Below are 24169 nucleotides of genomic sequence, written 5' to 3'. Positions count from 1 at the left end.
TAAAATATTGTTATTATTATTACTATTATTGTTATCAGGTGAATTTACTCAAATGGCTGGTCGAGCGGGTCGTCGTGGTATAGACGCTAAAGGTCTTGTAATTATTTTGGTTAGTACTATTGGTAAATCATTAAAATCATCTGTCACTGGTCTACCAACTGAAAGTCTTTTGCGAAATATGATACTTGGAAGACAAACAGAATTAATTTCAAGATTCAGGGTCACATATTCTATGATTTTAAATTTACATCGATCATCTTCACTAACTCCACAGGTAATTTGCATCTTAGTAAACCTTATATTTAACACAAATGCATTTTCTTTAAATCTTTTAATCCATTAACGCGAGTTTAATACACTTTACTAATCAATTTAATGGTATGTTCTCTGATCTAGATGGTTTAATTCTGGAGCTGTCATTGTCTCCCTGAATAACTTCATTAGTGCGTACTGTTTTCACATAAAGTAGTGTCACTTAAACGTTTTTGATATTCTATCATCCTAATGAACTATTTTTTTTGTTTGTTTGTTATTCTGTTCAACTAATTTTTAAAATACATAACTCTTGCTGGGTCATATTGTTAAAGTGTTGATAAACATGTTTGCACCTGTTTTCTGTCAAATCAATCCTATATGAACCACAACTTTTTAAGGAGTCTAGTTCGTATTTCCGAATTTACGACCAACGTAATAAGACGAGGTGGCACCGTTTACTCTTAACAGTGAGCACAAGTATAGCTTCATAAGCTAGGCCTTTGGTCTCATTTATAATCCGAATGCTCCAACTTATGAATTTTCTTCTGCCTCTTTCACCACATACGTGTGTTAAGTAAGCTACTATATATGCGATAAGTGGTTAATTACCCATACAAAATTTCTCACCTGTACTCAGTTGCCAAGTCAGTACACTAGAAATGCAGTTGAACCTTTTGTATTATTTTATACCGTTTTTAGACTGAATGTCAGCTGATGGTGGTATACATGGTATACAAGCCCAAAACACTCCATAAATCGAAAATGGTAATTGATTGGGACTTTTTTTAGTTGGAATCATGAGTAGATGGTTTTTGACTATGCCAGCAATCTAACAATGAAAAAATAATCATGGTAACATTTAATGTATCAATCTTTGTCAAGTACACTTCGTATTCAAGACAAGTACCTAACCTTTGCCCCCAAATGCCCTGGTACGGCTGAGAGTGGGGAGAGTCCGCTCTCCCTCTCCAAATGCTCTCACATGGCCACGCCAATATATAGCCTCTGACAGGGAAGTCCTACTCATTGCCTTCTCGTGGAGGGGGTGTTGTTTACGAAAGTGAGAGGACGAAAAGCGAATGTCCGGCGCTTTAACCGGGTTGGTGGACAAGGCGAGTCCACCTAGGGGAGTTGGAAAACCCTGATTCCAAACCAATGGTGCACATGGGATCCAGTATCCTAAGGGAACAAATGGCGTATGAACCAATTTGTTGGTCACCGACTACCATGGGACTGCATCTCCTTAAGATGCTCCACTGCCTTGTGGATCAGACCTTTAGGTCGAAGGCTCGGGGTGTGGTTCCCTAAGAAAACCACCTGCTTCGGTTTGGGCACCTGGGCAGTATCACAGCCCTCACAAATCGAATGAGATTTGTGCGGCGCATATGTATCTGGTGCTTCCTTGTACCAATATTTATGTGTTTAAATAAATAAATAAAAACCTAACTTTTAGAGCACTGAGTTAGTGCCCGGTGTTTTACACTTAAATTTCAATTAACTGGCGATACTGCAGATCATCTAATTTCATTGTTTGGTAGTTGTTTTACAGTCAATATGTTTGAACTATACTACTGGCTACGGCTTCCCAATCTAGAACTTCGGAAATTACCCTTCAATTTCTAGTAGAGAAAACAGCTTCTCAGTGCTTCTTAGCTTCCAGTGGTTGCATAATTAAGGTCAGTTCGTAAAGTAAACTATCAAATTCAACAATCTCCACAAACCGCGAACTAACAATAACGAAATTTAAAATTTACTTTCGTCTACAGAAATGCTAGTTTTCTCAATTTTGCTGAGGAAATAAGTGGGTCCATTGCAATAAGCAAATCAATGCTGTCGCAGTTGGTGTTGTTACGCGTTTACACAATTTATCTTTACCTTTGGATAGATGAACTATTCTTATATTTTCAGTCATTTTGTCACATTTTTGTGATCATGAGGATGTGTTTGTAATAGTACATATGTGTCCATGTGGTTGGCTGAAAAGCCCTTCTACATTTTTCACTTCTTGTTGTTTGTTTGAGTAAATCAGTGCCTGAAATAAACTCTTCCAACTCAATTCGTGTTTGACTAATGTAACCACCGTTACCCGAATGAGGTTAGCCTAAGAGTGATATGTGTGGTACAACGGGAGATTTATATTTTGTGGTCCATTCATCATCATCCATTATGAACTCAGATCGTGGGCATCAATGGTAATCATCCGGTAGACTAACGTCTTTATTTGTCAATGAGTTGACAAAAGATGTGTTCATAACACTATTGGTTTTCTTCCTAATAAGATCTTGAGTATTTCTCACTTATGTCCATTGATAAATATTACTTTTCATTCATTAGTTTGAATTCTTATTATGAAGCTGAAATAGAAATTATGCTTATACTACGTATTAGTACAAAGCAAATTCCTATTATTTTCTCCTTTATTTTATTCTATATTAGGCTAATCAGTATGGTATGGAACTGTATATAGCAATTTAGCCATTCACTTAATTTACACAACATACTGATCTTTTTCTTTTTTCAAATCATGAGAAATCCCTTATTGTTTTAAATAATTCTTATTTCTTTCAGGATATTATGAAGCGTAGTTTTATGGAAGCAGCAAGTCATCGATGGGAGACCAAAAAAAGACAACATTTATCGGTATTAAATAAAAAGTTAAATGAAACTACTACAATAATTTCACACAATAATAATATTAGCAATATTATCACCCAGGTATCAAACATTACAATGTCAACATACATTGAAGTTGCTAGTGATTTGTTTAAATCTCTGATTGACAGTCTTTATGTACAAGTTAAATGTCCACATAATGGAGTTGAATGCTGTGATTCCATAGGTCAATACTATCAAGTTAGTTAAAATGCCGATTTACCAATACGTTTTTGTAGCTCTTCCCTTATACGATAAAATACGTACTAATTTCTATCAGTTTGATAAAATAATATGTTCGGTTGTGCGGTGTTCAATTCAGACACCAATACACAGAAGCTTCTGTATACGCGAGCTCAATGGGTTGCTTCAATGAGAAAACCAAGATTGAGAAGAAAGTTTTGCTGGAATACATCTATAATCATATATATATATCAACTTTCGAACCCTACACAACCCAATAGTAATAAAGAAAAAAGTAGTCAGTAAAACTGAAAGATTAATTTTTCGAGTCTTATATAGGTATAAACTGTATAATTGGAATTATTTGCACAAAGAATAACTGTTAAATAGGATGGTTGGATAGTGGCTAGCTGTAGAATCCGTGATAAGGGCTGATTGGCAAAGAAAAGGTTAATCAGCGTGCTCCAACATAGTCCTGTGTGGTAAGTGATTTAATCCAACCTGTGCGCTTCTAACAGAACTCGTTAGCTATACACAAGTGGATCCAAGTGGTAATATATTCGTATTGCGCTAAAAACCCGTTATTATGAACACCGAATCCTTATCCATTAGGTGACTGAATCACTTGTAGTTGCAGTCAAAATCAAAGCATCTGTTCATGAACAAGTGCATCGGCAGTAACTGAGCCAACATAGTCATTCATAAGCAACATAGAACGTGATATATATGTGCATTGTTCTAAGTTACCATAGCATATCAGAGTAGCAGAATGGTATAATCAATAACAATCTCAGTCTAATAGAAACTGTACATACATTAGTTTTAGTGTGGTGTGTGCTACTTATACGGACAGATATCAGTAGTATCTATCAAGATTTGGAAGTAGAATTCCTACAGACAAAAGAGGAAGATGAGGAGAACAGAAAGAAAAAGGATAAGCAGTCTCAGCAGCAACTGGAATGAAACAACGACGAAACTTGTAAGAGACAATTCAAGGGATGTGTGCAAATGATGTATTCAGTGTATTGTTTTCATATTTTACAAATGCATGGTGTGATTTTGCACTATACAGTAAATTGGTCTACGGCCTAAGACTTCGTTCATTACAGAAGTATCAAACACTACACATAGACAATATAATTATAGAAGAAAGAATGAATTCGCAGCATAAAAATGGTAGGATTATTGTGAAACTGGGTTTACTGAGGGCTAAAGGGTATGTGCACTACCGGGACCGATCGTGAACCGTCACTCAGTTTCCAACCGTTAACTGTAAGGACGGAAATGGGAGCCCTAATATATAATAGAAAATTGATGATATGATAAATATTTTCTATACAAGGTGTTTTTTCTCGATCATCAATAAAGTTTAATAATAATAATAATAATAATACCAATACAACTAATACTATTACTAATGGTAAAAGTGTAAAAATAATACTGCTAGCAATAACAATAATAAATATTTAGTGACGACAGTTATGACTAGTGATAAATGTACCTTGTAAAACATTGACAATGTCAATTTCGATTTTTGGTAGATTGTTATGTTTTGCTAAGTATGTCGTAATGTTTTACTTTTGATTAGTAGATTAATTCAGGCTTTGTTTTCCCCCAAATGCCCTGGTACGGCTGATAGTGGGGAGAGTCCGCTCTCCCTCTCCAAATGCTCTCACATAGCCACGCGTATATAGCCTCTGACAGGGAAGTCCTACTCACTGCCTTCTCGTGACCCTACTGTTGTTTACGAAATTGAGAGAACGAAAAGCGAGTGTCCCACGCTTGAACCGGGTTGGTGGACAAGGCGAGTCCACCTAGGGGAGTTGGAAAACCCTGATTCCAAACCAATGGTGCACATGGGATCCAGTATCCTAAGGGAACAAATGGCGTATGAACCAATTTGTTGGTCACCGACTACCATGGGACTGCATCTCCTTAAGATGCTCCACTGCCTTGTGGATCAGACCTTTAGGTCGAAGGCTCGGTGTGTGGCCCCCTAAGAAAACCACCTGCTTCAGTTTGGGCACCTGGGCAGTATCACAGCCCTCACAAATCGAATGAGATTTGTGTGGCACATATGTATCTGGTGCTTCCTTGTACAATATTTATGTGTTTAAATAAATAAATAAATTACCTTTTCACAAGATTTATTGTTCATTACATATATGCACATAAATGTTTTTAAAGTTGTATGATGAGTGTGTATACGCTGTCTTAATATTTTATTTTGTTACACAGTTGTGTTACAAATATCGCCAACTAACAAATTCAATTATTTCTACACTTGATGTAAAATACGCACAACATTTACAGCAAATTTTTTGTCCCGGTCGTTTAATACTACTCCAATTTATGATAAACCAGTCTGTTTGGTTAGTACCAGCTGTTATTATAAATTACCATTGGACAAAAAGGAATAAAGATTCTGGAAATCAAATAATGGTGCGTATGTGACTTTTTTTTTAAAAAGTATTCGTTTTATAAATGTTTACAATATGGTCTAGCTTTTGATGTGATTGATATTAGGGGGTCAAACGTAGGTCGGCCAGAAGTCAACCTAGCTGAACCTACATGACGATCTCCAGAGAATCGATAACTCACATCTTAAGTCATTCACTACCAAGCTCGCCATTGAAATATCTGGACCACGACTGACGTTTTGTTGGACTAATCTGTTTACGTTGATTGATCACTGAATCGAGACCAACGTCGCTCGCAATGTTAATAGTGCTGATGGCAGTCTATCGATCATATATTTGCATGCATCAGATGTATACACAATCAGAACATGATGAAGGACCAACAAGCATCGTTTTGTCTTCATACTTTATTCGAATTTATTCTATGTTGTCAGCTTATAACCTTGCTATTTATAAAAAAGATTTTGATACATTCAAATGTTGACAAGGTACACGTCTACTCTATACCCATCCTTTAGATAATATTGTACGTTGATTTTCAAACTTTTCCAAAATCCTAGAGTATTGTTTGTTATATATCAGAAATAACCGTTAAGGTATTAGGGTTTTCGGTTGACCTATGGTAACTTCTATTTACAAATGATAAGTGGTTCTCCTAATACCACACTATGAATAAAAAGTCGAATAGACTGGACGCATTAACCACACCAATAATTCAATGTTAATAATTCACATGGTAATACGATATAGAGAAGATGAAATTTTCAGGATAACTTTATAGTCCGAACAGGGGTCAGAAACTTAATAGGAACAACTCCGTATAGGCAGTAACATACAATGACTGTAGACCACATAACAATGTTAGCAAACTGGAATTGAAAACAGTTAGTCAGGTATCACTGAATGTTATTAAATAAATGTTGTGGTAGGACAATATTACTGAGGTTGTTTTGTGAAAAAAAAGAACTAATGTGTAATAACAAATATTTAGGAAACCTGTCTCCTATGAACATTGTTTTTGTCAGATAATGTTAAAATCGTACACACTATTAGCCGCTTATCTGTTATTACGGTGTTTAGTCATGTATTGGAGGATAAAAAATATGGTCAGTTCACTTACAGCTTAAACAACCTATGTTTAGGAGTTAGTTTTCTTCTCATTTTAGTCAGTCCTCGATAGTATGATGGTATCAGAAAATACTTTGACCGTTTTTCTACAACAAACGGAACTTTTAGATGTTTTACACATAATAAGTAAAATAACAAGTGTAAACGTTTAACACGCTTATGGGGCTGTTGAACTGAAATAACTTAATCGTCTCTTTATAAATGTTAGATTATTAAATAGTGGTTGGTCTCTTAGGTTTCGAGCTTCGTAATGTACCTGCCTCTGACTATAGTGAATGTAATTAACTCGAGATGTACTATCAAGTGTATACAACCTCTCCGTAATGTAAATTCATTGAGCATAGTGTGATAACCGCACCACAAATAAATTAGATGAAACTAACTGAATTAGTGACTAGTCATAGTGATTGTGATTAGTTTTTTGATAGAACGGTTAGACTTATTAGTTTAGCTATTAATTATGATACATATTACATGACCAAGACGACTGAGTTGTCGTAATCAGCTTTAAAAAATAAACATCAAATCATTAATATTTCTTGGACATACTTTTGCATGGTATACGTTATCTCATTGTAATTGTTTTATCAACGTGATGGCAAAAATGTTAAGTTTTATTGTTGGTTCATATTTTTCCATCAATGTGTTAGTTAGTCAGTCCGAGAAAGGTTCCCAAACACTACCTAAAGAAATTATTCCTAGGGTGTACCTTCAATGTTCAGTCTCGATGTAATAATGAGCTCCACAGTCGAACTGATGACATCACCTGGAGTTCACCATTCGGTTCTCTTCTAACGAATTTTTTCACGGTCAATCTTAAGAACAAAGTACTTCAACAGATGATTGATGGCTTTCACTTACACAAAAGATATATGTATGACACTTTTATTATTTGTGATTAAAAAAGTGAACTTAATGTCACCCTCGAGAAGTTCAATAATTGTTATCAATTCATCAAATTTACATTGAAATCCGAATCGAATTAATTTTTCATATCCTCGATGTTTTAATAGATAGAAGACAATGGTACATTACAAAGGTTTATATTACCGAAAATCCACTTGGAATCGACAATGTAAGCATTTTCATAGCTGGGTCACATTAGAGAGAAAAGAAATTATTTCAATATTCACCATCAAGGGCTAGACCAATATTCTCGAAAGACACGATTTACGGAAAACTATCCAACCTTCGACATATTTTCCTCAGAAACATCTATTCACCCAGGTTTGTTAAGCGAGAAATGAAACATGAATTACAATTTGCAAGACCTGGGAAACTCTCTTCCTGAACGTTAAGTTCAAAAAAGATCCTGCTTATGAAACTTTCAAGAATCATCTAACGAAATCCTTGAGGATACTTTTTATGCCGTCAAGCTTTTCATCATTTTTTCCAGTTACATCATTTGTGTATGCGTGAAGAGCGAACTCCCACATTGGGCCACATAAATATATATTTATAGATTCACTTTTTCTGAGACAGATTACATTGCCCATACAGTCGAGTGCTTTCAAATGCATTTCTAAACATTATCCTTTATGGCTTTCAAAAGGCAAATGTAAATCAATTAATAGTTCAATATTAGAACATCCTGTGAACTGTAGTTAAATGACTTCATCTAATAAGTTCTTTAAAATTACCTATACAGTCCAACGATTTGTTTCGAAAAAATCACAAATTAATAACTTACGCACTGTGAAGACTCTAGTGATCCACCTTTTTCAAAACGTAAATTCTGTGTACAAAAGAGGCATACACAAGCTATCAATCTTCCATGGTTATAACCCGCAAGAGCGGGTTCGTGGATGCGCACTGCTGAGAAGTCCCATAATAGGACGAAACGGCCGTCCAGTGTTTCTAGGTTTTCCATGGTGGTCTAGCTTCAATTGACTCACGCTTTCAATTATGAAAAAAATACTAAATCTCCACAAAACCCCTTCTGATAATTAATATAATCATATGCTCACTAGTGACTTCGAGAAGTATATCTAGGAGCTCTAGTGAGAAGCAGTGACCAGTGGAGTTCAAAACCACGTCTGTTATGAGATAGGAACTCACTGAAGACAATTAGTGAATGGTTGCTCAACTTCGTGGATCAGTTGAAGTTAGACATTAACACCGTTGGATGCCAGCTCACTGGTCTATCGGTTAAGGGCTTCGGCTCGAGACTGGTAGGTCCTGGGTTCGCAACTCGCGAGAGCGGGTTCGTGGATGCGCACTGCTGAGGAGTCCCATAATAGGACGAGTTGGCCGTCCAGTGTTTCCAGGTTTTCCATGGTGGTCTAGCTTCAATTGACTCACGCTTTCAACTATGAAAAATTATCCTTTTCCCAGTTGGCTTCATCTTATTGTCTTTTATTCTGCTTTCAACTATTAAACAACTTTCTTTGACACATGATATGATGTAATCGTCCCCTTATTTTTCAATAAACCATATTATTTGTAAATTAACTATAAATACGGCTTGAGTAAATAATATATCGACAAGAATATATATTTTCAAAATGATACATTAGTCTGGTCGGTGTAATACTTTGTTTCATATATCTATTATTGATGCCTTTCTCCATCGTGTTCTACGTTAAACGTTTTTGCAAAATATTTATCTAGCTCAATGTTATTCAATGGACACTACCTATCAATTTACCAAATTCGTTGACACAGGAAGAGAGACAGTCCTCCTCATCAGAATTAGTATTAGTAGTATCTGGAAGTGATACTGTCACATCTGAACAAATCAATAATAACAAAAATACTAATTACTATGAATATGATGAAATTGAAGAGAAAATTCTACGTCATTCCATTAATGAAGATAGTTTTATGGCTACCAGTACAGTACCAGTTCCACCACATTTAATGCCAGTTTTTGTACCATCTGTAAGTGTTGCTTTGTTTATATTTACTTTTAATTTATTCATAAAAATTCCTTCTGATGATCTTAGTGAATTTGTGTATATATCACACTGGTATAATATATAAATTTTAATGTACCCCAATGGTATGTTATATTAGATTTTTCTCTACTCTATTTAACTTCCTTTACCATGTATAAATACCTGATCACTACGAAGAACTATCCGATATGACTAAGTATTATGTAATCTTTATAGTGTAGTTCAGTGTCCGATTTCAACACTGATACACCAGCTCAACTGGCTATTGAAGTGAGGACATAGAGAGTGGGAATGCAGCTTTATTGGCTAAATCGAATTACGATATATATATATATATATATCCCTTAGAGATTGAAGCCACATGTTCAATAGTCCATGTCTCATTTATGAGAATAGAAAGCCAAATGTCGGCCAATATCATGAGCCTATTGTTTGGCTGATGTTTGGTTGACATAATGTATCAATTTGTTCATCCAGTGGGAACATAATATTCGCAATTGTATACTGACCCAAATTTTCATGCTTTTAAAGTAATGTAATCTTACTATATTAATCCAAAAACGTGAAATGAAGTAATAAAATAAAGGCTATTGGGAAAATAGACCCTGATCAGTTCTAATTGCAAACGATACTGTATAGATTTGTTTTAAAGAAAATTTAGACTTAACACCATTTTGCACAGTGTGGCTACCCTTTTAAATTGTAGTTTTTATTTGAAATAAAGCAGTGTCGTATTACATCAAATGTAGACATTATTTTTATTATTGTTATTTTTATTATAATTACTTCATATTTGCATTTCTATTCATTTAGTCATTAGACGATGGATATTCACGTTTAACACGTCAATCAGTCTCATTAAGTGATTCGCTTGTGAGAATCTGTGATCAAATTGTTACCTTTCAAGATATGAAATGCAATTTTATTGATGACAATAATTCGAAATCACATTCGAGTATTTTAGAACTTCTATTACAAAGCATTAAACAAATTAATATTAGTCGAAAAGATGATCCTAAATTATTACCTGTCAATGGCGATGACCATCGGTTTGATATTCATTTACAAGTTATTAATTTGGCACTTTTTAATTGTGTAAATTCAATAGTACCACAAGAGTCATCATTAACATCTGCAGTTTACTATACTACTCTAAGAAATGCACCAAAACAAATGGATTTTAAAAAGTATTTAAACCTTGTAATGGATGAAGAGGTGAATGACCTATTTTTTAAATTTTTGGTCTTTTTCTTCAATGTTTCGGAAGTAAGAATTAATCTATATGATTTACTAATCTCAGTAGTAAGAATTTGAATTCCATCGTTAATATTCTTAACCGAATTTTAATCAATCCTGAACAGTAACAATAGAACAATTAGACCATTTATTAAAAATATTATGCAACTCAGTGGATTTCTCATTAGAATTTAAAAGGTACTATATTCGACTCTAAATATGAATGTCAACGCGGTCATTAAGGTACATCTAGATGAAGATTTCTAAATAAAGTAAAACATGCCTTCTAGGTTCCACTGATATCGAATACTCATCTGTTTTAAATAACGTATGTTTTGTTGTGGTCGGTATTCAATATAATTGATGTGACGGCGAGAATGATAATGTTTGGCTGTTTTGCTTAGTCAGACTTGTAGGTAATCTGACAGATGTAAGATGAGTTATATATTCTCCTGTCCTTACTATTATTATTGTTGATTGTCCATTTGTTGTTGGATTGTATCGGTTTGGTGTGGAAATATATTTACGTTCTTGTCAGGCTAACCACGTATCCTTGATCTGAGTTGTGTTGAAGTCCTTTAGAGTAGACACTGGGAAAGAATCTAGTGTAGATATTCGTCTAAGGTAAATTAATGTCCTATTCACGTATACAAGGAAACGGACTGTTATAACAATAGTCCTTAAATTTCATATACAGTTCGTCCTGATAACCGTCACTAGATAACGCCCCAACGGTTTATTAATCAGAAGTGTTGAGTAAGTTTATTATTGCGCCACCTACAGGTTGCCAAAATTACAGGTACATTAAGCAACCATGAAAGAGTAGCGTTGAAAAGCGAGCGATCAAGCGAGTGAGCCGACAGGATTAAAATGTACATATTTACGCATAGTGAAATGAATGATCATCGAACCGACTAAGCGACCAATACTATGGCTAGCAGAATGAATATATGCGTAGGCAGTAAGCAATATTCAGGCATGCACATTCACATAAGCATAGCAATAGTAAAGGTACAATGGTATAGGTAAGTTGTTATTGTACGAATTACTGTCCGTTAAATAAGTTAACAAAAGGGCTTAACCAAACTGAATGTGAACAGATTCAATCGCACGTGAGCAATATCCTTTATTGTCAAGACCACACCTCTTAGTGAACTATTGAGTTACATTAGTGTTACAGAGAAGAGGAAACCTCACCAACACTTAATTTAGAAAAAAAAGATTAGAGATTTCAGTGAATTGATACTATGTATGATTCCTCTAACTATTCAATTTTATCATTACTGTACTACTGAACAACTTCTTATAAAAATGGAAGATAACAAATCCATTCACAAGTAAGAAACGTTAAATATCATGAGAAATCATTTTGTATCATATTAGTATTTGAATGTTATTGCGTCACCAAGAGCTAGGAGATATAATTCACTTCGTTACTGACATTCCGTGAAATACTTTCAAATGTTTTTCTTTAACTAGATTGATGAAATACTAGGTTTGTCAAATATTTCTAGAAAGTATTTTTATTATGGTTGCAGTGCACATGCTTTTAAAGCATTTGAAATGAAAATCACTTTGACACCTTGTTTAAAATATTTCTTCTTTGAAACCATAATGTTTAAACAAGCTCATAATAACATTTCTACAAACCTCACGTTATCCCGTGCGTCTATTTAAAAGAACTAGGGGATAGCATATTTAGACGGATGTTTCAAAAGCGCCTGGGATTTTAGTGAATTTCACTTTGAATAAGTTTTAAATGTTAGAAATATGCCTTTCTTTAGAATAAAAAAAAACATACTCGGCATTCTCCATTAAATATATTCCCGAAAATATTGTCCTGTCTATGCGTCTTCTTTGAATACGACACACTTTAGTTCATCCCGGCTTATCTGTTGAAAAAAAAACAAAGTGGAATTTAGATCTTTAAATGAAATGCTTATTGAAAACTATGCGGCATGTGAATGACGGAATCCTTAATGTTGCACCCATGTTGAACATTAAAAAAGATATGCGCTACAAACTGACGTATATTTCCTATCAGGTTTGCTTTGTAACACAACTAATCTGGAGATCTTTTGGTGTCTGTTTGCCGCAAATGGAATTTAAAAACTCAAGTTATTGTCCTACTGTAACTACGGTAGTACCGAGATATTTTAATACATGTTCGATTGTTAAAATGTTCAAAGGTCTCACCAATTATTTGAGTCGGCTTAATCTAAATTTGGGACATTTTTATTTCGGTGGTTTTGATAGCTTAAACAATGTTTCGTTTAGCTCCAGACAATTATGTGCGTGATTAGTTTTGTTTTACAATTTTCTAACATCCATATCCAATTCATATTCGCATCATCGATTTGTTATTCATGTGGGCGTAAGTGCACACAGTTAAATAAAGCACACAAACAGCTATGAGAGTTATATATATATATATATATATATATATATATATATATATATATATATATATATATATATATATATATATATATATATATATATATACAAGTGTATGCAGGAATTTTCATTTATTGTTGGGTCCATATTTGTCACTTGTGTGGCTTATTGTCATTATGTTAAAACTACTTAAACTTGGAATGTCCATATTCTAGTTCAAACACAAACACTATTTGATTTCCTATCGTTTGGACAACATGTACAGAGTCACTAAGCTCTGCTTTTTCAAAGTACGGTATATATGTTGGTTTTTTGCTCGGTTCAGTTCGAGTATACCAACACTTTAAACAGTATACTTTGTCCTCCGTTAGAACAAAAAGACAATTGAGTAAGAAGGCCTAATCATCTATGTGAGTTATGATGCACACAAATCATGTTTAGAGACAATAGTTCTAACAGCCCAGAAAAAGGCATATAGTCTGAGACCTTGAACTGCTTCCTACAATAGCGCGTCCTGTTTACAAATTTCTACTTATCTTTTGTGTTTGAGATGATATGTTAGCCGCCTACTTATATACAAACACATGACTCGTCTTAAACTTAACCAGCCAACCAACAACACACACACATACCACCCGACGGGTAGAAAAAGATATATTTTTCATGTTTTTTTGGTTTATAAGATAATCATGACAGACATAGATAATCGCAGGAAAAATGTTGTACACAGTTTGCTACAGTTTAAATGTAATTATGAGGTTCAGATAAATTTATCCAAACAATATTAAAAGTAGGATGAAATCATAGTGATCTGAACGACAGGTGTATGAAAATTTTGTATTGCCTCTCCCTCATTTCCTCCAGCCGATGTACTAAAGTGTATAAGGACGTTGTCAGTTTCCCACAAATCGTATCTCAGCATAGATAAAATAGTCAAACATTCGTAATTGGCGGCCATCTTGAACATCTGGGACACCTGTTTCTGCAATGTGGATATTTCAACAAGTCATTTGTTAGTGCTTGTTCTAACACATTATGTTTATTAATTGCGAAACCTAATAATGTGCGTTTATAAGACGTCTACACCCTTCCGCTGTACAAGTTGCAAAAATAGCCCAATCAGAGACATCGTGGTTGCTGGCAGTATGCAGCGAAAAGAATATACATTATTTAGTCGTCGATTCCTGGACTGCTGACTTCTACCTGGCGACCACTCAATATTTATCGCAAGGATCGATCCAGAAATAAGAAAAGGAAACTTGTTGAAATACTCTTTGCTGAGAATTCTATATTGTACCAAAAGTATAATATTGATCAAAGCTAATAATAATAATAATAATAATAATGATAATAACAGTAATAATAGTAGTGACAGTAATAATAAACATGGTTATTGTTCGTAGGTTTGACTCTATTGGAGTTAAACAATCGATAATTTTATACCTTAATTTACGATAATATAGTCGGAAATCTATCATCAAAATGATTCAGATTCTTTAATTAATTAACTGAATTATTTCCATTAAAATCCTCATCATCGGTATTATTCCATGCTTTTCAATTTTGTTCATATCAGCTTTTCCTTTTTCTGTATAAAATTATGTCTCATACAGATTTCCGTCATTGATGCACAGTTTTAATTGCTTTCCGTTTCGTCTATAAACTGACAGTTGTAGTGTGATATTGAAGAGCTCAAATATCTTTGTTAAGAAATTCCTTAAATTTATTTTTTATGTTTACTGATATTCATTAAACTACCACCAAAATCCGAGAAACACTGAATATACACAATAATGAGAAGTTTCATAATATGGCAAAACATTTATACAATGCTTTCTGGTTGTCAATAGGGGTCCAACGAAGATCAGCATATGATAAGTGATCTATGATCATCACACATTCTTCATATATTTTGCTGAAAAATATACTATTTAAATTGAAAATCATTGTCATCATCATGTGATAGACTGATTTGTTTTCACTAAATGAATTATTTTGTTATATGAATGAGCGAAATTCGTTCAAACAAAATAAAGTTTATTGGTAAACACCAATGGTTACTTGATAAGGTGTCAGTAGGACATAGATTGGATTAAAGTACGTTCCGGGCAGGATTATGTTGGGGCACGCTGATCGGCTATTTCTTATCCAATCAACATTAGTGGATACTTGGAAAAGACTCGAGAATCTTATGTAAAAACCATAAATATGCCAACGTTTCTGTTATTGTGATCCCTACTTCCATCCAATCTTTTTATCTGGAGCATAATTACCTTCCTGTTCAAAAGTGTTCTGATTTGGGAACTTGTCGAGTGAAGTGGTGTCCCAGACTTCTAAACAATAAAAGTAGGCTCGGTCGTAATAAGAGAAATGACAACAAAACGATAGTTCAGGTTCCTAAATATTTGTTATTACACATTAGTTCTTTTTTTTCACAAAACAACCTCAGTAATATTGTCCTACCACAACATTTATTTAGTAACATTCAGTGATACCTGACTAACTGTTTTTCAATTTCAGTTTGCTAATCATTGGTATGTGGTCTACAGGTCATTGTATGTTACTGCCCTAATACGGATTGTTCCTATTAAGTTTCTGACCCCTGTTCGGACTATAAAGTTATCCTGAAAATTTCATCTTCTCTATATCGTATTACCATGTGAATTATTAACATTGAATTATTGGTGTGGTTAATGCGTCCAGTCTATTCGACTTTTTATTCATAGTGTGGTATTAGGAGAACCACTTATCATTTGTAAATAGAAGTTACCATAGGTCAACCGAAAACCCTAATACCTTAACGGTTATTTCTGATATATAACAAACAATACTCTAGGATTTTGGAAAAGTTTGAAAATCAACGTACAATATTATCTAAAGGATGGGTATAGAGTAGACGTGTACCTTGTCAACATTTGAATGTATCAAAATTTCTTATAAATAGTACATTTTACTGTGTTATCTGGAAACGCTAATAGACGTAGTCGCCGTAGCATGATTTATTGTAACTGTACTTTACTGAATTCATTGTTTGTGAAATTTTTCGCTTGCAATTCAGAGTTCCTTAATTGAAACATTTTTAATGAATCAATGAACAATCTGCGACAAATGCGCAATCTGAGTTTTTTTTAAATGAAATATAATTATGTTTGTACAACACAAGTGAGCATTTAAAGATCTGCATCTAAGACTGCGTAATCATCAATTACTGATAAAAAGTGATCAATATAATACATTTGACTTTTTGATTATTTTAATTAGCATCCTTTAGTTGAGTTCTTCTCCGGAGATGTTTATCAACTTTTGCTGCAATAAATTAACTTCATCATCATGTCACTTGTTATTTACTAATATCATCTTATCTTTTCCCAATTGATTATCGAATTGTATTACTTTACGGAATGACTAGGGAGAAAATTACTGAAAACTAGGAAATGGCCTGGCAGATCGTTTATTATTATGAATCATTGTAAATAGCTCTTCACCAATGTGCATCCATGTTCACAATAGTGGTACAAATTAGACCTCAGGCCTTGTAGCAAGCGCCAAACTAAATAAGTATCCACTCATTTTGTTTTTAGCTGTAACGTGTTCAGAATTGGTATTAATCGTATTTTAACATCATCCAAAGACGCGAAACTGAGATCAATAAATTTTGACTACTTGAAAAAGAAATTCAGTAGCAAAATTATGATTCATTGTTTTCAGTTGTGATGTGATGCATATTTATGTGGCTAATGTGTATCGAAAGAAAGTTAGCCGTATGCTTATTGTATCCATAAGTCAGTTTATGGAATTCTTGATTCAATTTCTATCTTACATTTATAGAACCATAGTAACATAATTACATTAGTGATAACATGACGTTGCAAGATTGTCTGTAGTTAGTTGTTTATAATGTATTATGTTTGAAAATCAAAAAATTACATCGTTTAACTCCTAGAATGTTTTTCTGGTTTCAGTTATGGACTTTTATAAATACCATGACTAAACTACGCTTTATTATATCAAAAGTGATGGGTTAAAAGGGGTTCTGGTGAACATTATGGAATAAATTGGTATTTTATTGTTTAGGTCTCAATAAATAGTTTTCTTTGCCTTAATCTTAACTAATTAAAGTGTGGTGTATATATATACCTTCTCCATGTCTACGTAGCCGAGTATAAATGGTTATAAACCTTAATGGGTTTGCGATTGCTTAAAAACATTACAGATTCTTTCGTTTTCATATTTTTAATCTTTTGTTCATCTCGCTGACACTTTATGTCTTTGCAATAGTTTTGCTTATGGAAGTCAGGTTTCTTGATGTTTGTTGTTGTAAGATTTATTCTACTTGTTTCCAAGTAATGATTTGTACAATATTAAATAAGCTATCTTATTTTTTTTTCATATGATTCAACTTATGTTTTGTTCGATTATTAGGATATTTACTTATTTGATGAATATTCCACGCTTAATGAGCAATTAACAATTCCTCTTTCAAAAGACACGATAACAGCATTCGATCCAACAAATCTTTTGAAATGTCCGAATTTACTACAACATTTAAACCTTGTTCATCAAACAGTTCGACGGAAACTTGCTATTAACAGTATCGAAAATAATTTAGCCAATTATCAATTACAACTTTCTAATGAATATACAGGACGTTTGAGTGTTCTGAAAAAACTTGGATTCATTGACTCGGCAACACAAAGCTATTGCCTTAGTTTTAAAGGTGAGATATTTGCAATGCCTAAAGAATCATGGTTTGATTGAAGGGGTTTTGTGGCGATTGGATTAATTTTAATTTGGTTATTTATTCTCTGAAGAAGTGGCTTACACTGAGTCACGTGACGTCAGAAAATCTAATTTTTCTACTCATTGGGATATTACAAAAATATTATTAGACACTACAAGAGCTGACTTGATGTCAACTTTATGACCTGTTTCAACTAAATGTTTCGCAATGGAGGAAGATGTTTGTCTATCCTGTGATCTTACTTGACCATTGGAATTTATTTGGTTCTGCAGCCATTAAGGTATGTGTTCCGCCACCCTCAATTGCAGATCACTATCGCTCCTCCCTATGTACGTGTTTCCGCACATACATGTAAGTTGATATACACAATCGGATGTAACACAATCGCTTATGTGCTGTTTTGGTTTTTGGTGAAACATCGACCTTGTCTTTTCAATGATGACAAATTGAGCTGCATAAACTGTCCTGTTTATGGCTAATTTCAGTCTCCGTTTCAACATGAGACTATTTGAGTCACTCCTAAATGGTAAAGTAATAAAAACTCGCTTTTTGGGTGCCAGAAGCGTCGTAGGTCTAATCGTATCTCAACCCTTCCAGCGGTTTATGAACTTTAATGAATAACCATTATTCATTAACGTACCAGTTAAGAGCTTCGTTTCTACTTCAATCGTATCTCTAATACAAATACGATTGATTCTATTGAATAAGCCCTTTATTAAACCACGTTTGTAATGAATTGGGTAGTGACTAGGGAAATTAAGATATTGCCCCGTCTATGTCGGCTTTCTATATATAGAACGTTGGATGGAACCATCTTCTCTCCTACTGATCAGTATATCTACCCATAGCTACGCCATCAATTTGTCGAAAGTGCTCACCTTGGAATGTGCACAATAATAATAATAATAATAAATCTTTAAAAGTTTCAACAGGAAATGGCAATTGAAGGTTATTACATGGAATAAAGTCACATATAATATCAATAGTTTTCCTAAGAAGTACATTTGTAAATAAAGTGTTCACATCAAAAGACCACATTGTCTTTGTTTTTACATTCATATCCTTTAAGTATTTAATTCAATCAAAAATCCTGTGATCTTATTTAAACATTGGAAACATTTGGTTGAAACTGGTCATAAGGTTGACATCAAGTCAGCTCTTGTAGTGTTGTACAAAAGCCTTCAAGGACGTATACTAAGGTTTATTGAAGCCTTGGCTATACGGAAATTGAAACCCCCTTTATGTGTTCAAAAACAATTTGTTCTTACTCTTAACCTACACTGGTAATGCTGATTTATTATCCAAAGTGGTCATCACATTGTTTTTGTATACTTTATTTTCCTTCTTTGTTATGGCTTACCGTTTATCTGTCTAGTTGACCTTTTAATTTTCATATAAAAATGTCTTAACAAGTATATGTGTGATCAGATTGTTCGAAATGTATTGCGCAAATACATATCACATAATTATGATAAACTTCGTCTTCTCATTACATTATCGAAATAGTTTTTATCACAATATTTTTATTTAAGTTTTTAACAAATAAGTAAATAAAGTTAAAGATGGTCTCCAATTTCTAAAGGCGTAACCTAAGATTTTTTTTGTCAAGAAATGTACTAATTTTTGACAGATGAAACATCTGAGTGCAACCTAATTTTCTGATAATTTTCCTTACGCTCAATTGTTTTTAAGGATAGTATATTGATTTAGCAGAAAAGAGATATTAATATTCACACCTAAATTTATATTGGCTTTGATTTTTCTTCAGGTATTAGGGGTTGTCAATTCGTCGTTTAAATTTCTGTACACTGAAAGACTTAATTTCCGCTGAATTTAATCCATAGATGTCTACAATTTATCAGCCAATGTATTTCAAGAGAATTATTATTTTTCTAATTTTCATGTTACTGTCTTTCTTCTGTCTCAGTCTTTATCTCTCTTAAAAACACTTGCCTTCAAGATAAACAGAGATTTAAAATACCAGTATGATGTCAGTTTCAAACTGCCACGTTTCACTCTTGATGAATGTTATCTTCGAATTGAATGGATTTCTACAAACAAACTGCATATGAATGGGGAGTACTTATGTCTCATATCTATCGTAGTCTGTGTAGTGAATACAACTACTTCAGCACTTCAGAAGTGCTTATTGGTTCGTTTCATTACGGTTATTATTTTAAGTAAGACAACTCGGTGCGTTTAACGTCCTCCAATTCATTAAATGTAATAAATGTTTGTGTATATTTAATAGGTTGGTTAATTATTTTAAATACTAAAAGAGTTTTGAATTGGATGGAAATTTGGATATTCTAGTTCCCGTATTTCTGGATACTTTACCGAATAGGATGCGATTTTGTTTAACAAAGCAAACACAAAGGAATGTACTCATGGAAATATGTCAAAACGGTTAACATTGACCCCCTCTCCGGGTATTTCTGTTATTTTGATTGTTTGTTTCCACACACTATTACTATTAGTTGTTGTTGTTGTATTATGGTGTGGGTTACTTACATCGATATAAGTAGTATATATCGTGAGTCAGGAACAATGAAGTCTGAGACAATTAATGAACATTTTGCAAATGAAGTATTAGAGTATGTTTTTTCTATTTTATCAAGTAACTGTAATTTTGTGCGAAGTATAATCGGTTGTTCTCACCTGTGTTCTCATTCACTACAGTACTACTAAGATAAGTTGTTAATTTAATTGCGGTAAAACAAATAAACTGTGATATATCAGAACGAAGATTAAAGGAATAGTAACTCAGGATCAATATATGGATAAATATTATATTACAGCCTTATTACATGATTTTTAAGTAACTAGACTACTATGTCTATGTACCCATAAACCAATGTCGTACGACTTTATATTCCTCATTCTTGGTTAGTCCATCACTTACGGTTTCCGCTATTCATAACCACTTTTGGCTTGTTTATCCATAATTGTTATTTTTCATTTTGTAGTGTGGTGCAGTCAGGTGTCTCCACCTGTAGCTCTTCTAGAGTTACTGCCGGTCCCAAGCCTAGGTAAAGGAGGAGGGCTGGGCATGAGGTTAGCGACCCCACCCAGTAGAAAAATAACTCGTTCAAAAACGCTAACTAGAAAAAATAATTCAAATCATTTAAACACTACCCTGGAAGTTGAATGAAGAATTATGACGCCTCATGATGAAAGCCGAGATTTTTCGAAAGTCACGAGGTCGATGCTCCTTCTCGCAACCAGAGAAACAATTTTTATAGGTGCATCAAACGTCCGAACAATGTAGGAGACCGGGAAGACCAGTTAAATAGCAATGGAAATGAGGAAATACAAATTGGCAGTACTTGGGATCACCGAAACCCATTGAACACAAGCTGGACAACAAAGGCTAGATACGGGAGAAATGCTGCTGTACCTCTGGTCGTGAAGAGGAAAATGCTCCACACACTCAGGGAGTTGCTATAATGCTGTTCATAGAAGCACGAAATGCACTTGTAGGATGGGAATCTCACGGATCCAGAATTATCAGGAAATTCTCAAGAAAGGACCTCACCATCCTGATGGGAGATCTAAATGCTTAAGTCGAAATGGATAACACTGGATATGAAGATATCATGGGACGACATGGACTGGAAGAGAGATATGAAAATGGGGAGAGATTTGAAAATCTATGTGCATTCAACAAATTGGTTATAAGCGGCACAATATTTCCACACAAACTCATACACAAAGCTAGATGGATCTCGCCGGACCACACCACAGAGAACCAGATAGATCATATTTGTATAGACAAAAAATTCCGGAGGACAGTGGAAGATGTGAGAGCCAGAAGAGGAGCTGACCACCACCTGTTTGTGACCAGGATGAAACTGGAGCTAACAAAACACTGGACAACTAAACAAACAGCATTACAAAGGTTCAATACAGCTTTCCTTCAAGATACTAACAAACTCAACCAATTTAAGATAACTGTCAACAACAGGTTCCAAGCTCTACAGGATCTACTGAAAGAAGAAACTACGATAGAGGACAACTGGAAAGGAATCAAAGAAGCAATAACTTCAAAATGTCAGGAGGTTCTGGGTCCCGAGAAACATCATCATAAGGAATGGATCTTTATGGGAACCCTGTACGTGATTCAAAAAAGGAAGAACAAGAAGACAGCAATTAACAACAGTCGAACACGAGTAGAAGAGGTCAAGGCACAATCAGAGTACGCAGAAGCAGACAGGCAAGTGAAGAAGAGTATTAAAGCCAACAAGCAGAAATACATGGAAGAACTAGCAACGACAGCGGAAAAAGATGCAAGAGAAGGGAATATGAAACAACTATATAATACAACAAAAAAAACTAGATGGAAGATATAGTAAACCGAAGAGACCCGTTAAGGACAAAGAAGGCGATACGGGCATCGAGATTCAAGAACAGCAGGAGGTGGGTAGAATTCTTCGAGGAACTGCTGAATAGACCATCTCCACTGAATCCACCGGATATCGAAGCAGCACACACATACCTTCCTATAGATGTCACTCCACCAACGATCGAAGAAATCAAGAATGGGAAAGCAACAGGACCTGACAATATGCCAGCTGAAGCACTGAAGTCAGACATTGAAGAAACAGCAAAAATGCTTCACTTTCTATTCAAGATTTGGGGGAGGAACAAATGCCAACGTACTGGAGAGAAGGACACCTCATCAATATACCAAAGGAGATCTGAGCAATTGTGAGAATTACAGAGGCACCAGTTTGTTGTCAGTACCAGGAAAAGTTTCCAACGATATTGCTCAACCGGATGAAAGACACAGTAGACGCCCGACTTCGAGATTAACAGGTTGAATTCCGTAAGGATCGGTCTTGCACAGATTACATTGCGACACTATGGATCATTGCGGAACAATCAATTGAGTGGAATTCGTCGCTATACATCAACTTCATCGACTATGAGGAGACGTTTGACAGTGTGGACAAGAGAACATTATGGAAACTTCTTCGACTTTGGAAGTGGATCGGACATACATTAAGGAAATCACCAAACTGCACCACGAAGCAAGCCCTAATTCGGAATCCGGAAGGGAAGCGGAAAAGAGGAAGGCCGAAGAACACATTACGCCGGGAAATAGAAACAGATATGAAAAGGATGAATAACAACTGGATAGGATTGCTCAGGACAGGATTAGATGGAGAATACTGGTGTGCAGCCTATGCTCCTCCACGAAGGGTAACACGCGTAAGTAAGCAGTTAGGTGTGTCTATATAAACCACGTCTATTTAAGCTATAAATATAGTAGAAGGTAGTCAATGACTTATGGACTCGGGGCAGCCGTTGGAGAGAAGATTGCGAATTACGGACCACTAATGAACTAGATATCGGCTCAAAATTATTAGTACTGGTCAGCCCTGTAACTGAGCAAATATGAGATTTTAAATCATAGAGTAAATAGTAAGCACGAGGTAGATCGAATCAGTATTCTGGTTAGTGAATTGCCATGAGGTGGCAGTGTTTGTCACTGAAAGGAGTACCAAAGAAGTACAATAACCTCATAAGGGCTCTCTACTCGAACACAACTGGTCGAGTTAGAGCCTATGGCGAACTGTCATCAGAATTGATTACCTCAAGTGGTGTTCGTCAGGGCAGTCCACTCTCCCCCATTCATGTTTACCTTTGTCGCTGACGTGCTAATAGAAATAATACTTTCATCATCTAAATTTCCAGGAGTTGAACTTCTACCGGGAGGCTCACTTGTTGACTTAGAATACGCCGACGACATAGTTTTCTTTGGTGAAGACGCTGAAAAAATGCAGTCTTCTGACCACTATAAGCAACTATGCAGGCATGTTCGGGATGCGATTCTCTCCCTCGAAGTGCAAAATGTTACTTCAGCATTGGGCTGCATCGGCATCTGAACTAATGATAGGGAGTGAAATAGTTGAGCGTGTTAACCGCTTCACTTATCTTGAGAGTCTCATCAGCCTTGTTGGGGTGTGGTGTGTGACGAAATCTCAGCACGGATACAGAAGGCTCGTCTAGCTTTCGCCAACTTGCGTCATTTATGACGTAGGCGAGATGTCCGTCTACCAAAAAAAGGACGGGTTTACTATGAAGCAGTTCGTTCCGTCCTACTTTATGGCAGCGAAACATGGCTAGTAAGAGTAGAGGATATTTGTAGGCTGCTAGTATTCGATCATAGGTGTCTTCGAAGCATTGCTCGTATATCCTGGGACCACCGGGTAAGTAGACAAATAGTGACATCCATAACTGTGCTTTGAACAATAAAT

The 24169-nt window shown here is 34.9% G+C and overlaps 1 protein-coding gene across 1 annotated transcript in view; it reads left to right on the top strand.

Moving 5' to 3' along the window:
• Positions 1-24169, top strand: part of Smp_137580 (helicase, putative) — a gene marked incomplete at both ends in the record, with an annotated part of 47172 nt that overhangs the window by 20244 nt on the left and 2759 nt on the right. Inside the window, 6 exons of the mRNA XM_018791008.1 lie at positions 39-274; positions 2824-3108; positions 5329-5532; positions 9249-9518; positions 10349-10750; positions 17591-17885. Coding sequence (XP_018645798.1) covers positions 39-274; positions 2824-3108; positions 5329-5532; positions 9249-9518; positions 10349-10750; positions 17591-17885 — 1692 coding nt within the window. The remainder of the gene's footprint in view (positions 1-38; positions 275-2823; positions 3109-5328; positions 5533-9248; positions 9519-10348; positions 10751-17590; positions 17886-24169) is intronic.

The sequence above is a fragment of the Schistosoma mansoni genome (genome assembly GCF_000237925.1).
Source record: "Schistosoma mansoni, WGS project CABG00000000 data, chromosome W unplaced supercontig 0115, strain Puerto Rico, whole genome shotgun sequence".
NCBI lineage: Eukaryota > Metazoa > Platyhelminthes > Trematoda > Strigeidida > Schistosomatidae > Schistosoma > Schistosoma mansoni.
Note: the sequence above shows the minus strand (reverse complement) of the source record. Positions and strands in the feature narration are given on the sequence as shown.